The 15,806-nt window shown below is 40.5% G+C and overlaps 1 protein-coding gene across 1 annotated transcript in view; it reads left to right on the plus strand.

Moving 5' to 3' along the window:
* The first annotated feature begins 3,470 nt into the window (after window positions 1-3,470).
* Window positions 3,471-15,806, plus strand: part of cd5 (CD5 molecule) — a 16,841-nt gene continuing 4,505 nt past the window's right edge. The window contains exons 1-4 of the mRNA XM_085275767.1: window positions 3,471-3,599; window positions 9,875-10,030; window positions 13,474-13,596; window positions 14,277-14,327. Coding sequence (XP_085131893.1) covers window positions 3,548-3,599; window positions 9,875-10,030; window positions 13,474-13,596; window positions 14,277-14,327 — 382 coding nt within the window. The 5' untranslated portion in view covers window positions 3,471-3,547. The remainder of the gene's footprint in view (window positions 3,600-9,874; window positions 10,031-13,473; window positions 13,597-14,276; window positions 14,328-15,806) is intronic.

The raw sequence follows: 15,806 nt of genomic DNA on the forward strand, positions 1-15,806 counted from the left end.
AACACAAACGCAGGACGATGGCGTCCAATGGTAGCGTGCTTACTTACAGCAGGAAACTGGGAACGAAGGAGAGGAGGCATCGTGGAAGGACGTAAGACTCCACAGCATGCACCACTCACAGACAGCGGCTGGACTCAGGACGCCAGAGCCGCCTCAGGTATTTTAAGGATGTACTTCACAAGTTTCCCTTTTTAGCACTTTGGGATTCACCTTGTTGGTGTAAAATTATTATTTTATGGCTGTCAAAGTGTTTTCTTTCATTTCTCACAGACTCGAGTACAGAAATGGGAGCACATGGTGTGTTTTTTGACAAAGTTACTAAAGATTTAAGATTTAAAAATGGTACATGGTGCAGTTTTCATGCTTGAATGATTCATAGATCAGTGTCAATGTGCAAAAAATCATTCTTCTGATCATGTCTGAGGAACTAATATGTCAATAAATGTCACATCTTTCACTTCAGTAGTCCACGTGCTGCACTTGTTACAGTGTGTTGTGATATACCATGATATTGATTTGAGACATTACGGTTTTTCAAAGACTTTTTCATTTACAATTCCTTTTAGATGGGTCAGTGAGTTTTGTTGTATACGCTGCAAACACTATTCCCAAACATCACGTTCTTGCCTGAGAGACTGATACGAGCTCGTGGATGTGCTGTGGGTGATGGTTTGTGAAGCTCATGACGCCAGCTCCTGTGAGGGGAAAACGCGCAGACATTTGGGAAATTCAGTGCAGAGAGGAGTAGGAGTTGAAAGTTGTGGGGGTTTTGTCGTATCTACGGCGCCGTAAACCAGAGGTGGAGAATGAGAGAAAACGAGAGTGACGAAGGTGACGGAGTAAAGTAGTGTGCAAAGTCCACGCCGAGATGAATCAACAACACAAGATATTTTTGTTTGTCACAGACCCAGAGGATGATGTATGAGTTCACTTAGTCACAGTTCCTGCACAAACTTGTGGTGTCGTAATTTATGCTCGGATCTTTGCACATGGTGAAGTCTAAGGAAACGCTAATCTGCTGCTAACATGACAGCACGCACACAGGGCCTCCAGATCCTGCTGTGGGATCAAATGTACATGTTTTTGTCACATGTATACAACACATCATTGTTTAAAAAGCCGCAGTGATTATAGCACGTTACACACCACGTCTCACTTTCTACTATGTGAATCTAACATTCACACTCTGATGAAATCATTTTAGCATAGGATCAAACCACCAACCGTCCCGTCAGCAAATGAGTAGCTCGAGCTCCTGAGCTACAGCCACCCGTCCCTCCCTGTACTGTTTATGTTATATGAATTCTTACTTTGGAACATTGTAACTGCTTCATGTCTTGTACTGAAAAGATCTCTGACAATGTGCTTGATATTTACGCTCTGCAGCTGTAGCTCGCTGTAAGCAGCACAGTTCTTGTGTTTCCCCAGTGCATCAGATTACAGCGTGTTACCTGAGAGCTCACTGTTATTTTTATTAGGGTTAGGGTTAGGGTTAGCGTTTACATTCATGAACCCAAACAGCCAACTCGATGCTCGGCTCTGCTCCAGCAGCCAAACTGTATTCCCCCCCAGTCTGTGTCTGCACACAGCACGGCAAACTGAGTGTGTGCTGACACATACTGTCTGAGTGTGCCGTATTTTGTGTTACAACTTTGTATTAAGTTTGTTTTCTTGTCTTTACGTTTTGCTAATAACATGGCTGCACTGCTTTTATTCTTCTTCATGCTGCAGCGTCCCTTTGAAGGGTGACGATGAACGACTCTCAGCACCAACTTTATTTATTAAGCACTTTAAAATCAAACGTGCTAAACATAGACAAATAACATAAACAGAAAATAAAATCAAACATGTTAAAAATAGAGAATTTAAAAAAAGCCAACACTTGATTTTACTCGAATATATATTTTTATTATTGTTTGTTTAATTTAAGACAAAAAAAAAAATTAAATGAATGAGAGGTAAAACTTGAGGGGGTAGGGACAAATAAGTAAATACTTCAGCCTACTCCTTTTCAAACAAATAATGGAATGATATTTTGTAATGATTGTGAAGGCACCTGTTTGAAATGTTTGAAGTAAAAATGAGCTGAACTGAAATTTATTTATATAGCACATTACCAACAGGCTGCACAAATCGCTTTACAATGTGAAATACCACTACAACAAATAAATGCACAACAAAGATGCAGAGAAGAAAAAATAAAAAATGAATAAATATGCTGTGTGAATTTTAGAGGTCATGTGACTTTATGCTGTGTTATAAGAATTTAAACTTATCTTAAAACTGCTGTAAGCCTGTTATACATTCGATTATCTACAATGTGCAGTATCGTGTATAATACGATATTGATTTTATTTTGAGCATTGTTTAATGTGGGAGGTGCAGAAACGCAGCCATCCTGGCCGCACAGAGTTTGTGTCCTCACGCTAATCCCACTTTATTCAGGAGTAATGTGTTGTGTAAATTTTACTTCTACGAGTGTGCTGTGTGCACGGATTTTTTTCAAGGGGGAGAATAAAGATGCAGACATTGTTTTATAAACTGTGTTGTTCATATTTGAATCAGTTAGTCAGCCACAGGAACAACACAGTTTCATTACAGTCAAAGCTCACCACAAATCTGTTTGTGGAATGGCCTTCCCAAAGCCGGCTGTGTGCCGGGAAGCCAGCCACTTTAAAAGAACTCTGCTCGAGAGGTTGAATGTCAGGCGGGTTGTTGATGACTACAAAAATGTCCAGTCAAGTTACAACAGAGACACTTAACCAAACGTTAGTGGGGTTTATAAATACATACTTTAGAAACAGTTCATGTATTTTGGATGATCCAAAATAAACTCTTCTTTGTAAAGCTGAACAGCTGTTCCACCCTGGAAAAAGAAAAGCCCTAAACTAACATGACATTCGACCACGTGATGAGTGGATGTAAACATCTGACCATGACTGTAAATATGTACGTTATGTGTGTTTACGTATAGATGTTAACACGTGTGGGCTCGTTACCCCTAAAGTCAGGTGTCCGAGGAAGCTTCCACAGCGTGTGTGTGTTGGTGTCTTTATGAAAAGCAGAGGGACACACTAGTGTAAGATTTCAGCCTCAGAACTAAAGCTAACCGAGAGCGACGCCACCTGAAAACAGGTTTATGTTGCTGCAGTCGGACTCGGCGGGCGACAGAGACTTGTGAGTCAGAACTGCTGAAGTGAAAATGAATACACACATGCACGTAAGTCTTCCCTTCACCTCTTCCTCCTACCCCTTCCTTCTTCCTCGCTTCTTATCGTGCTACTTTCCCCACCCCTTTCTGCCTTTCTTCACTCAGCTCGCTTTGAAGGGAGGAAATTTGCACTTTTGCACAAGCACGAGCAGCAGCAGCAGGCTGGGGATGAAGTGATTCACAGCCTGGAGAAGGGGGAGGGAGGGCAGGGCAGAGGAGTTTGACACTTCTGCATCATTTCCTTTCACATCAGGTTTACTGTTGTTGCTGCCTTGATCTGATTTGTGTCGTCTGTCTGCCTTCTCACTTACCTTCTGGTGGCACGTTGATACTGTGATGGATCTGAGGGCTCTTGTGATCATCTCTGCGCTCTTACTTGTGACTAATGGTAAGTCTGCTTTATTTTGGGGCAAACTGAATACTAAAAGCAAAGCAGGCCTCTCAGTCAGACCGGTTTGTCTCATTTCGCTGTAACTGTGGATGCATTGTAGACGCAGTGCTTAGGGGCACGAGATAAACTCCTCACTTTGTTGCGAGAGGTCAGTAAAGTCCGTCCTTTCATTTAACTTTGCTTTCATCAGACAAACCTTGATGAGCGAGCAATAATCGAGAGCTTAGAGCTGTAATGTGGAGCTCGTGGTTTGACATGTTGTTATATATTCACCATGAGGATGAATGAACGCTCGGAGCTGATTTTATGCTAACAAACATCAGGTAAAGAGTGAGCGTGTGGAGGACTCTGTGATCACTGCATCACACTACAACAACACGACCATCTTACAGTGTCAGCCCTGTTGTTGTGCGTGTGTCACTGCTGAAAACATTCAGTGACCTGCATTGTAACCTTTATAGTAACGACTATAAAGGTAGCGGTCACTGTGTTACTAACTCACGGGAACACGTCCGTGTCACCAATAATTAACTTGGATATTTTACAGTCCGGAGAGTCTGCTGTATCTCATCGTATTGGTTTCACCTAACTGGCAGCGTCTCCTCTACCACACCACCAACAATGAGCTAAATACTGTCAGCGTCACTAAGAACTCAAAGCTTTGAGCAGCAGCGTCCTGCTCCTCTGCTGAAGGCCTCTTTGTGGAGCTGAACTTAGCTAACAGGTGCTTCCTCAAAAAGTGAAGCAAACACTTATTTTCACCCCACAAACTTAAAATACTAAAGATAGTACAGTAAGTATAGTAAAGATAATGTGAATACTGGCCTCCTATTTGTTCACCGAGTTTAACATGTGCACTGACGCCGTGGGCTCCAGTGTCTCCCAGCAGCACAAAGCTGTGGTCCACGGACCCTAAACACTCACAAATACTTTAGACATGGAAACAAAAGGAGCAGCAGGAAACTAGCACTGAGCATGTTTACTCTTTTCAACAACAAAGTCATTTTAACATATCACACGTCAGGCGTTGGAGAGGAACGCTGTCCGTCATGTCATTTGCCATCAGTAGTGAAAACCTGCAGGAGCGTCAAAGATCGGTGTGGCCCAGTCAGCCTCACAATGCACTCCAACAAAAACAGCTTCTGGGAAATAAAACACAGACAAGAGACACACCAGCATGGTGTCAGTGGGTCGTCCTTCCAGTGTCAGTCCGTTTGCTGCTGCGAATGCAGAGCGCCGTTCCATTGAAGGCGCTGGCGTCTGACCCGCTCTCTGAGACCTCTAATTCATTTCTTCCACTTCACCTTTTTATCCAGGTGATTTTGTGCCGACCGTCGCCACAGCCTGGCAGGTCTGATTGGCCTTTCATCCTTCCATCACCTAAAATCTTGTTTTTAATGAAAAGCTGTTACTGACCTTAAACTGCTGACAGAAGCGTCAATTTGAATTCAAGCATCGCAAAGTTTGTCGTAAACCTGAGAAATTCATTATTTTTCTTATAAAGCCGTGAGCTCGATAACACCAGGACAATAAGAAAATTACTGTTAAACACTCGAACATTAAAATAAATTTAAATATATATTTTAGCCTCTTATTAAACATTTAATTCTTGTCTGTTTCGCATCATCATTGCTCACACGATTGGAAAATGTTGAAAACTATCGATGTGGGATGTTTAAATCTGATTTGCTTTAAGGTCGTTCAGGTTCTGTGAACATCATGCAACAACAATGCTGAATATAAATTACAGGAGACACCCACACTGCATGCAGGAAGTTTTCAAGCATCGTTTTTACACTGTTTTATTTTGTGTGTTTGCACCAAGCACGCGTGACTGCAACATGGTTTTAAACTTGTTTTAAACGGGGAAAGAAGTAAAAAACAGAATAAAATAACACCTCAAAAACAGACAGAAGATGGTTACAAATAACGTGAGAATAAAGAGACCAGATGCAGATTATTCACATCCATTAAAATAAGAGATTTCAAAGGTTAAATGTTGTCTGCTGCACATTATTTCATGCAGTACGTGATGATGCAAACAATACAGAGCACAGCTAAAGGCCACCGACACAAGCACAAATCCTCCCTGCATTTACAATCCTGCTGGTTTTACTCAGCGTCAAAACCTTCGTCGTTATCTTAGTGAACTAGGAAGCTGTTAGCAAAGTATCGCCCAAATCATCCTTTGTCTTCATCTTTCTTTTATTTTGGACTGATTTTAATCTGAGCACAGGAAAAACATTTCTGGTGCCAACTCGTCATTAATGTGTGCTGCTCGTATGACTCTTGTCTTCACCAACATGCTGATATTGTGATATCCCAGCAGCTGGGCCGAGTTTGTCCACCGCTGACTGCGTATTCAGGGTGCTGCGTACTATTGTGTCGATCGCTAGTCTGGAATGGATAGTGATGAGAAAAAGCTATTTTTCTAACCAAAATAAAAAATGCTGTCATAACACCAATGCAACAAATCAATGGTAAACTGCTGTGAACTGTAAAACGGTCATGAACTCATTTTTATTACAACCGAGTATCACCAGCGCTCACACCACAGCGCAGTTACAGCCTGTGCGATGTGTTGTAGCTGCCCTCTTTCAGGCATCAATGATGCACTGCAGAAACAACCGTCAGCTGGACTTTTGATCTTATTTAATCTACAAATCTTCATGAGTTTAGTTACTAAAGTAAATATATGGAGAGATAACGATGTGCTGTGAGTCATTTTTACAGGTAATAATTTACCTGGAATGAGACAAAAGCTAGAAATGACATCAGTGAGTCTGAAACCTGCTTTAACTGACAGAGAAAAGCGCACTCTTATTAAACACTAGTTTTACTGGCAGATACGATTTAGCACCGCGTTCGTCCACTAATCTGAGTATCGCTCCCGGTTTCTGCAGAGTTCCTTCATATCTTTGAGCAAGTTACTGAACTGTTGATTATCTGTTGGTGCGAGTGTGTGTAGTAAAGATAACAGAAGAAGAAGCACTGTATAAATGTGTGATTGTGGCTTGTAGTGTAAAAGCAAGTGCTGGAAAAATATAGCGTACTTAAAATACCCCCCACAGATACTTCAGTATCGGCGCGTTACTTCAGCAGCACAATGATCCTGAGCGGTGGATCGATAACATGAGACAATGAGTTCGAGATACTAACAAAGACTCATTTTGAGCAGGAAGAGGGAATAAAATCAAGGTGAATGCAAGATGTGATGTTAGTTTAGACCACAGGTGTCAAACTCTGGCCCGCGGACCAAATTTGGCCCGCAGCCTAATTACATTTGGCCCGCGAAGCCATACCAAATTACTATTAGAGCTGGCCTACTGGTATCATACAGCTAATATATATATTGTTTAGTATTAAGCTTTGCTTGTTCCATATTCAGTTTTCCAGCAAAAATTGAGTCCATAAGAAGAGATTCATTCTTAAATCTGGAGGAAGATTTTGTTATTTTTCAATAAATATTAACGTTAGCCCGCGACTTTGTTCCAGTTTTGAATTTTGGCCCACTGTGTATTTGAGTTTGACACCCCTGGTTTAGACCGTCTACAAAGGTCACCTGTGGTGCTTTCAGGGTCCTCGGATGATCGCTGCCCGACACTGTTGCAGAAAACAGAGAAAATGCTTCAGAGGGGCCGTCAGCCTCTTTGGCCATTTTGATCTGCTTGTCGTAGTGCAAACAGTCGTTGTTATCGTCAGCCAAAAATGACCATACAATAGAGTTCACATTCGAACGGGCACTGAATTATGCTTTAGGAGTAGCACCCAATGACCTGATACTGTTCATGATATACTCAAAGGGTAATTTTACTGGTTTGATACGTCGGGTACATTTTAATGGTAGTACTACTGTACATTTACACTTTGTTGTTTTAGTTGTCCCTAAAAACGATTGCTTTTTAAAGCTTTCCTGTTCATTCTGATCCACACAAACCTCGACTGTGACACAAGCCAAATGATAAAATAAATAAGAAAAAAATACCAGTAAAAATAAATTAAAAATAACATGCATACATATGAAATGTTTTGTATGTATTCCAGATAAAATTAGCATATTTTATTAGTAAGATAAGTTTGAAATGTGGGTCAGTCTGTACTGTTCATCTTTATATAAAAAGGTCTTATCTGTACATGTTTCCCTACAGCGGTTTAGTCGTGCACATAGTTTCACTTCTGTTTGCAGAGGCTTTGAAATCCATGCCGCTGAAACTTGTGTCACCACTACAGCTCAGCGGCACCAAATAGAAGATGGTTTCTGGTGTTTCAAGAATAAGAAGGTGCTATCTAAAAACACATCAGAGCTCACGTACCTGCTACTAGTTTACTAAGAAAGTCATCGCTGATTAAAAACTAAATATCCATCAATGAACTTTGATGTCATTTTTTACAGTTTGTTACGGCTCTAAAAAATAACATTTCCAACATGCGGGACAAAATTCACAAAACTATAAATTTGTAGCATCAAGTCTTTTCTTCTGGTTTCACCAATTTCCAAAGTGCTTTGAGTACACTGTTAAAAAAACATCTTAAAAAAACGGTAATAGTCCAGCAGCTGGGGCGCCAAAATACCACCGTAAAATAACTTCCTCATGAAAATACGGTTATTTCCAGTAATGTAAATAGGGCTCACTTCACATGGGATTCTGCCTTTTCCAAGTGCTTTTAGACATTAAATTAGGAACATTTTAATGTGATCAAACAATGAAATTACCTGTAAACAAGGTCACTGAATGTGGCAATATGAATCATAATACGTAAATGTACAGAAATATACAGTTAACGTAAATAATAATGGATTGCATGCCCTGGGACAGACCGACAGAGGCGAGGCTGCCATATCGCACTATCAGCCCCTCTGGCCATCACCAGTAGGCGGTAGGTGAAGAAACAGCAATGATAATAATACTTATGTGATGTAACACAAGCTTATAGGGATCATGTTATATACTTTTCCATAGCAGTTCAATCTTTCAAATAACGGACAGATATTTGTGAAAGCATGATACATTTGTGAATCTGTATCTAAATATGCATATGTACAGACATATGCATATTTAACAATCATGACAATGATTTAACGTTAATTTACATTTGAAATGTGAAATCAGTCTATTTACGTAACTTTAATGATGTTCTAGAAGAACAGAACAAAACTGTAAAATGCAGTAAAATACTTTCACATTAGGATTTTCCTACAGCGCAGCCATACCCGCGACCTTGTGGTTGTTAGTTCACATTCATTGGCCGATGCTTAGATGGATGTCCCAACATCCAATGACATGTCACATTGTTTTCATGGCCACACCCTCACCCCAGGTGCAGAGGCCTCTTTCTGTTCAGGAATGTTGGGAATACTTTGAGATTTATATTAATTGCAATTCCTACCTCTACATTTATTTTTTAAAATATATAATTAGCACAGCGTGGCCGTGCAATGTTTTATGTTTTTATTCCTATTAATTATATTTTCACTTGTTACCTCTGAATTATTGAATCAGACCTGGATGACATGAACTTTTCAGCAAACTTACAATTCAAATGCTCCTTTAATTATTGATTATTCTCATTAATTTTCGATCATTTTATATATTTTTCCATAGTATTACATTTGAATTTAACAGATCATTCTCTCACATAACAGACAAATATTTGTGAGATTATGATACATTTCTGAATGTATCTTTACAATCTAAATATGCACATGTACAAAAAATATATTTAAAAAACAAGTAAATTGTGTTTTACTATATTTACAGTGATGCTATTTTACCTTTGACATGTAAAGTCACAGTCTACTTATGTAAATGTAATGATATTCTAGAAAGACAAAACTGTAAAATATACAGTAAGATGCTGTGACATTACTATTTTTTGGAACAGTGTAGAGCAGGTCCTGAATGTGCGTCTGCAGTTGATGAGGATCAAAGGTTTATATGCTGTAATCTGCAGGAGCTTAGCTGGGTCATAGTCAGCTTCACAGCAACGACCGTCCAATGGAAGATAAACTTTAAGGATGCTGTTCCTTGAAAAATCTTTTCGTTTGTTGTTTTTTATTTTCTCACAAACATAATCTTAAAGAATATCTTTGTTTCTCTTGTAAATGTATGATTTTGTTCCATGTTTCTTGTAACTTTATTCTTCCCTGCAGGTCGTCTTCATAAGGTTTGATTCACAGCGTCTCTAGTCCACATACTGAAGTCCACAACAGGGGGACACATTCATTATTGTTGTACTTTTGTTATATATACTAACTGATATGTGTCCTCCAGGAAATACCCAAACTCCAGACTATACCCAAACTGAAAACTACACTGTCAGCTCCATTTCCCTGACTAGCAGTCCTGTGACAACTGCCACCACCTCTAAAACTACAAACGTTGTGAATAAAGCGCCCAATGCAGTCACTTCTTCAACCAAATGTAAAGGTAATGTTGTGGTAATCCTGCATTTTCTATCCACCGCTTCCTGTTTGGTCAAAAAACAAAAACAAAAAAACAAACACAATTCAGGCATCATTTGAAAGATGTGTGTCAGATCAGAGAGCCATAGCTGGATTGGATTGAAGGCAGAGATCATCAAGGTGACAGCGTTACTGAGAGAGTACAGGGCTCTAGACTAACTTTTTGCCATGGGCGTACTGGCACAAAAGTTAGGCGCACACAAATTTTATAATAATTGATATAATATAATGTGTTTTTCTGGATACACTGTGCTTTTTCAGCATTCAAAGATTGATGGCACCGTGTCAGAGCACTGGCTATGAATTTCAGAAGGATCCGGCCTTAACAGAAAAGTTAGCAATAGTTCTTTTCCTATTACAGCTACATCCACGTCTGTCGGGCCTAGGCTGCTCACCAGGGCTGCGTATCATCACTGATTTCTATAATCCATTCGATTCTGGTTTTCAAAGTCCCGATTCGATTCAACTTAGCCTCAGACAGTGAGAAATATTATAATTCTGATCATTTATCAGTACTGACTTCATCAGAATTGTGAACATCACAGCAGATGCCTTTGTGTGAAAGTAACTGAGAATAAAACACAGAAAAACATGAAGGAGATTTTCCTGGTCTGGCTTTTTATAGCAGAAAACCTTAAAAATATTCTACAATGTTCTGCATATAAAGTTTAAATTTCTTCAGTATTGAACAACAAAAAAAATAGGCTTTCTTGTCCGAGGACATTTAAGTGAAAAAGAAAAAGACAGCAGCCGACAGCGCTGTAAACAACGGTAGACTGGTGGGTAATAAGCGACTGAATAATACAGAAAACAGAGATTGGAGACGGGAAACTGTTCTTGAAGTACAGAGAGAGAGAGCTAGCTGTGCATGAAGTGTGATTTTAATAGTCGTGGAAGCAAAACAGCAAAATTCATGACGACATTGATCAAATGTGAAGCGCAGTTTGCTGCTTCTTTTGCTGCTGGCTCGGTGGATTTTGGTTGGAGAGACAAAACCTGCAGCTCAGAGTCAACACAAAAAGACGTAAACACAGCGCGGACCGCACGCATCAGAATCGCTGAGCTCCGACAGCGTGTCCGTCTACGTCGGGCGAGAAAGCCGAGAAAGACAAAGCTGATCCTGATGCGTCGGGTCTGTGTTCACGTCTTTGTGTGGAGTCCGTGTACCTGCTCTCATCTGCTGTTTGGTGGTTGTTGAAATGGTTTTGTGAGCTTTAATCAGAGAATCTGCCGTTTCTGGCAAAACACAGTTATATTTAAAAGTCGATTCAGGATTTAATGAATTGATATCGCTTTATTCAAGCTACTCACCTCCCACTTCCACCTGCACTTTCAACTGGACCACGGCCAATCAGAGAGGTCCTGCCCCTTACTATCTCTGATTGGTTTAGTCCACGATAGGGGCATAATGTGTGTCTGTTGTTGACCACAGGGAAGGTTGCAGATTTTTTTTTTTTTTTTGCTACCCGAACATTTGGTCGCACAGGTGCAACCAAATATTTTTTTTTAGTCGCACCACTGAAAACTTTTGTCGCATTTGCGACCAAATTGGTGGCACTCTAGAGCCCTGGAGTAGCAAACAACATGCCAGCCTGTGCTGTGGGTCAAAGGCTGGTCTGCTGTCTGCAGGTCTTTGTAGATGTTCAACGGTGCCAATTTCATGTCGTGTGGTTTGACTTGTTTTTTCTCTGCAGACTTTAAGTTGTGCATTTAAGAACTGCAACACATGTGATACTCTTTTAAATTTATGATCGACAACCGAAACCAGTTGTGATCTTGGAGTCTAGACGGCACTGAGGGAAAATAAATACATGAATCTATATTGATTCTGTTAATTTATGCCAGGCCTCAGAAACACTAGCAAACATTACCTGTAAACATGGGTCGTCACTGCACTCACAAACACATTTAGGGTGGAAATGATGCTGTGGTTTCCCTTAGTGCAGCTGACAACTTGTTTTCTATAAATATGCTGAAAAAAATCACAGGAAGACTTGGAAAGCAAGAAATCAGATCTCAGTGGGGAAACAAACCACGCTGGATATCTAAACTGACATGGCCCGGGGAGTGAGAAGATCTCACACTGTTTGATGGAAATGTAAATTATCACCCTACAGAGGACTGAATTCAAAGACAGGTGCTGCGGGCTAGTCCATTTTACCTAAATTTCTTTGCAGCAATAGACCATGCACACAAGCCCCCATGTGTTTGTATGCATGCCTGACAACATTGGGACATGCTCCTAATGAGGAGGAATGTGTACCAGTGTAGGGTCCAAGGGTGCAAGCATTTCATCCTGAAAGCTAATGGCAGTCAGGGTGCTGTTGCCAAGCCTGTAGAGGCCTGTGACATCATGTAGATGTGTCCCTAGACCATCACTGATGCAGCACCAAATCGGTCATCCAGAAGAATGTTACAGGCAGCGTGCTTCTCTAGACCCTCTCACGTCTGTCACATGTGCTCAGTCAACATGCTGTCATCTGTGAAAAGCACATTGTGCCAGTGGTGGACCTGCCAGTTCTGGTGTTCTATGGCAAATACCAGTCCAACTCCATGGTGCCAGGCAGTGAGCACAGAGCCCACTAGAGGCAGTTGCCTGCTCAGGCCACCCTCGTGAAGTCTGTTTCTGATTGTTTGGTCAGAACAATCAGAATCGGTTACCTGCCAAAGGATCTTTTGCAGCTCTGGAAATGCTCATCTTGTTCCTCCTTGCACAAAGGAGCAGATACCGGTCCTCCTGATGGATTAAGGACCTTCTACAGCCCTATCTGCCTTTCTCTTGGACTGTGCTGGGAGACACAGCAAACCTTTTGGCAATAGCACTTATTGATGTTCCATTCTGGAGGAGTTGGACTACCTGCACAACCTCTGTGGGGTCCAAGCATCACCTCATGCTATCGGTAGTGACACCAACCTTAGCCAAATGCAAAACTAGTGAAAAAACAGTCAGAAAAGATGAGGAAGGAAAAATATTGGCCTCCACCTGTAAAACCATTCATGTTTTGGAGGTTGTCTCATTCTTGTTCCTGAACATGTTGGTAATGTCGTGAACACAGTAGAAGCTGAAACTAATTAATGACCCCCTCTGCTACTTAACTGATGAGAGCAACTTCCCAAAAGTCTAACTGGCTTCATGCTGTACTCTGATAAAAACGTGGAGCAGTCTGTGTAAAACCACATTAATGCTACATGGCAGGTTTAGGAGCAACATATGCAGATTCTTCACAAAAATGTTAGTTATTTCAAAAAGATGATGCCAAACCTTTGTACTATTATCAAATAAATAAATTATCTGTATACTATTGCGTTAAACTATTATTTGTACTTTACACAGAATACCAGCTTTTATACATACAGTATATGTGCTATTCAGATAATATGTGTGTTTTCCTGTTTGTGTGTGTCCAGCTGAGAAGGACGCGGCACAGCTGAAGACCTACAAAGTGATGACAGCGTTGCTCTTCTGCATATTGCTCATCCTTTTCCTGATGCGCTTCACCAGGCCTACTGTAAAAGCCCTGCAGAAGAGATGTGAGTACACACAGGTCTTTTTCAGAATAAAATAGAATAGATGACGTGCTGTTGGAAGACTTCAGATTCAAATTGATGCACACTCAGTCATTCAGATAGTGAAATCCAAGAAAGTTCATTCTGCTCATCTGGAAATGGCGTTTTCAATGAGGGGACCATTTCGTTAATCCAAGTGACTTCTTTAGTCTCAGCTGACTCCAGGTTTCCCCAACATTATAAACAGTACATTTGCACAATGACCAATAGGATCATTTTGCAAAAAATCACCCCAAGGATCTGCTCCATTGGCACAAACAGAGTAATATAGTGTACACTGGTAAGTGCCAGGAGGATCAAGGAGTCGAGGAGACCATCTCTGGAAAAGACCATCTCTGAATCAAGGAGGGGGCCTAAGGGTACAACTGTCACCATCTTACAATGATGTGATTGCAACCATAGTCATCTCTGTGTGGATGGTACTCATGGTATTGATCAGTGGTCATGTGACAATTTGCATATTAATGATCATGCAACTGACCTCACAGCCCATTGTTAGCCAGTGGTGCTAGATTTGGTCACTTTGTAAATGTACCGATGAATAGAATCAACTTTCTGGGAGTGTTTTTAATTGGCACACAACAGAGAAACCAGAGTATGGCATAGCTAATGTGCTGACACACATGTTCACTGTTGATTTCCAGTTTCAGACAGGAGGCAGAATCGTTGGATAGGACCAACACAGAGTCACAGCGGTGAGTCATGCACTCTAAGTCTCAGCTCTAATATCATTGATCACATTGTATTGTATTGTATTGTATCTTTATTTGTTTCAGACATATAAAACAAAAAACAATATATACACACTACATATATTTTCATTTACAGATACGAATATATATGTAGATATACACACACACACGTATGTGTTCAGATAAACAAAAAATATATAATGAAATAAAACAAAATCGTCTGACATAATGTAACAATGTTTGGTCTGAAAAGGAGTAGGAAGAAGTATGAACATACTGTATTTCAAAATAGTACCCTGTTTGATATATGGTCATGTAAGAAGTGTTTCACAGGACTCAATGGATCCGATGGCTTGTGGAACTCCTGTTTGTAACAATGTTGCTTTAGATTGTTTCCAGACATTTGCTGTCTTTGGTTTTTACCAAATATGGAATTGTGCATTATGGCCAAGGATTTCATTTTTGGTCTCATTGATCCAAACACTGTTCCAGAAGTCTTGTGTTTTGTTCAAATGCAACTTTAAGTTGTGCTTCCGTGTTCTTTTTTTAAGAAAAGAGGTTTTACCTGGAAATCCTTCCAAAGAACCTATACTTGTGGAGTCTTTTTCATATTGTACTATAATCAGCATTCACAAGCCTGAAGATTAAACTGAGACGTTGCTCCTGGGTGTTTTGACATTTCTTTGAGCAAACCCAGACATCTTGCAGTCCTCGAGTGGACCATGAACTATCTAAGCCATATCTATCCATCCATCCAAATCAGGGGCTTATTCCATTGGTCACAGGGCAAGAGGATGGGAACACTCTGCATATGACTGATTGTAATATATAGAGACAGACAACCATTCAGCAAGTAAATTATAACTTAGGGCCTTCTTGCTATGAGACAACAATGGAAACAATCACATCACCACGCCACAACCTCCTCTGTATAGCATAATACTCTAGAGTCAAATGTGAGGCCATCTGAATGACAGGTAAAGCTTGACTCAAATTGGGTCAAATATGAGGAAAAAAGAAAATCTGAAAGGTCGACCATGAAAACAATCAAGGTGTTGCAATGGTACAAAGTCCAGACTTCAAAGCGTTTGAAGAGGTCTCTCTCCTCCAAGTCTCTGTTAGTACATGACTCAATAATTGATCAACAAATCGATTTACTCTGCCTTACAGAAACCTGGTTGCAGCAGGATGATTATGTTAGTTTAAATGAATCAGCACCCCCGAGTCATTCTAACTACCAGAAACCTCGAAGCACAGGCCGAGGGGGCGGTATTTAAAAGTAGAATGGGAGGCAGTGTCACGTTCAGTTAACGGACTGATGCACGGACCAGAAATCCTTGTAGAGAAGACAGTTTATTGATACAGACAACACCAGGTGATACTATATACAATGTGCTGGAGGGAAAGGAAGGGGATCAGACGCGCTCCAAAGAATCACTCTCCTCTCTCCACAACTGGGTTACACAAATCCACACACTCGTC

The sequence above is a fragment of the Mchenga conophoros genome, linkage group LG6 (genome assembly GCF_057382185.1).
Source record: "Mchenga conophoros isolate Kocher_MC1m ecotype Shallow Benthic linkage group LG6, M_conophoros_male_GT1.1, whole genome shotgun sequence".
NCBI classification, from domain to species: Eukaryota; Metazoa; Chordata; class Actinopteri; order Cichliformes; family Cichlidae; genus Mchenga; species Mchenga conophoros.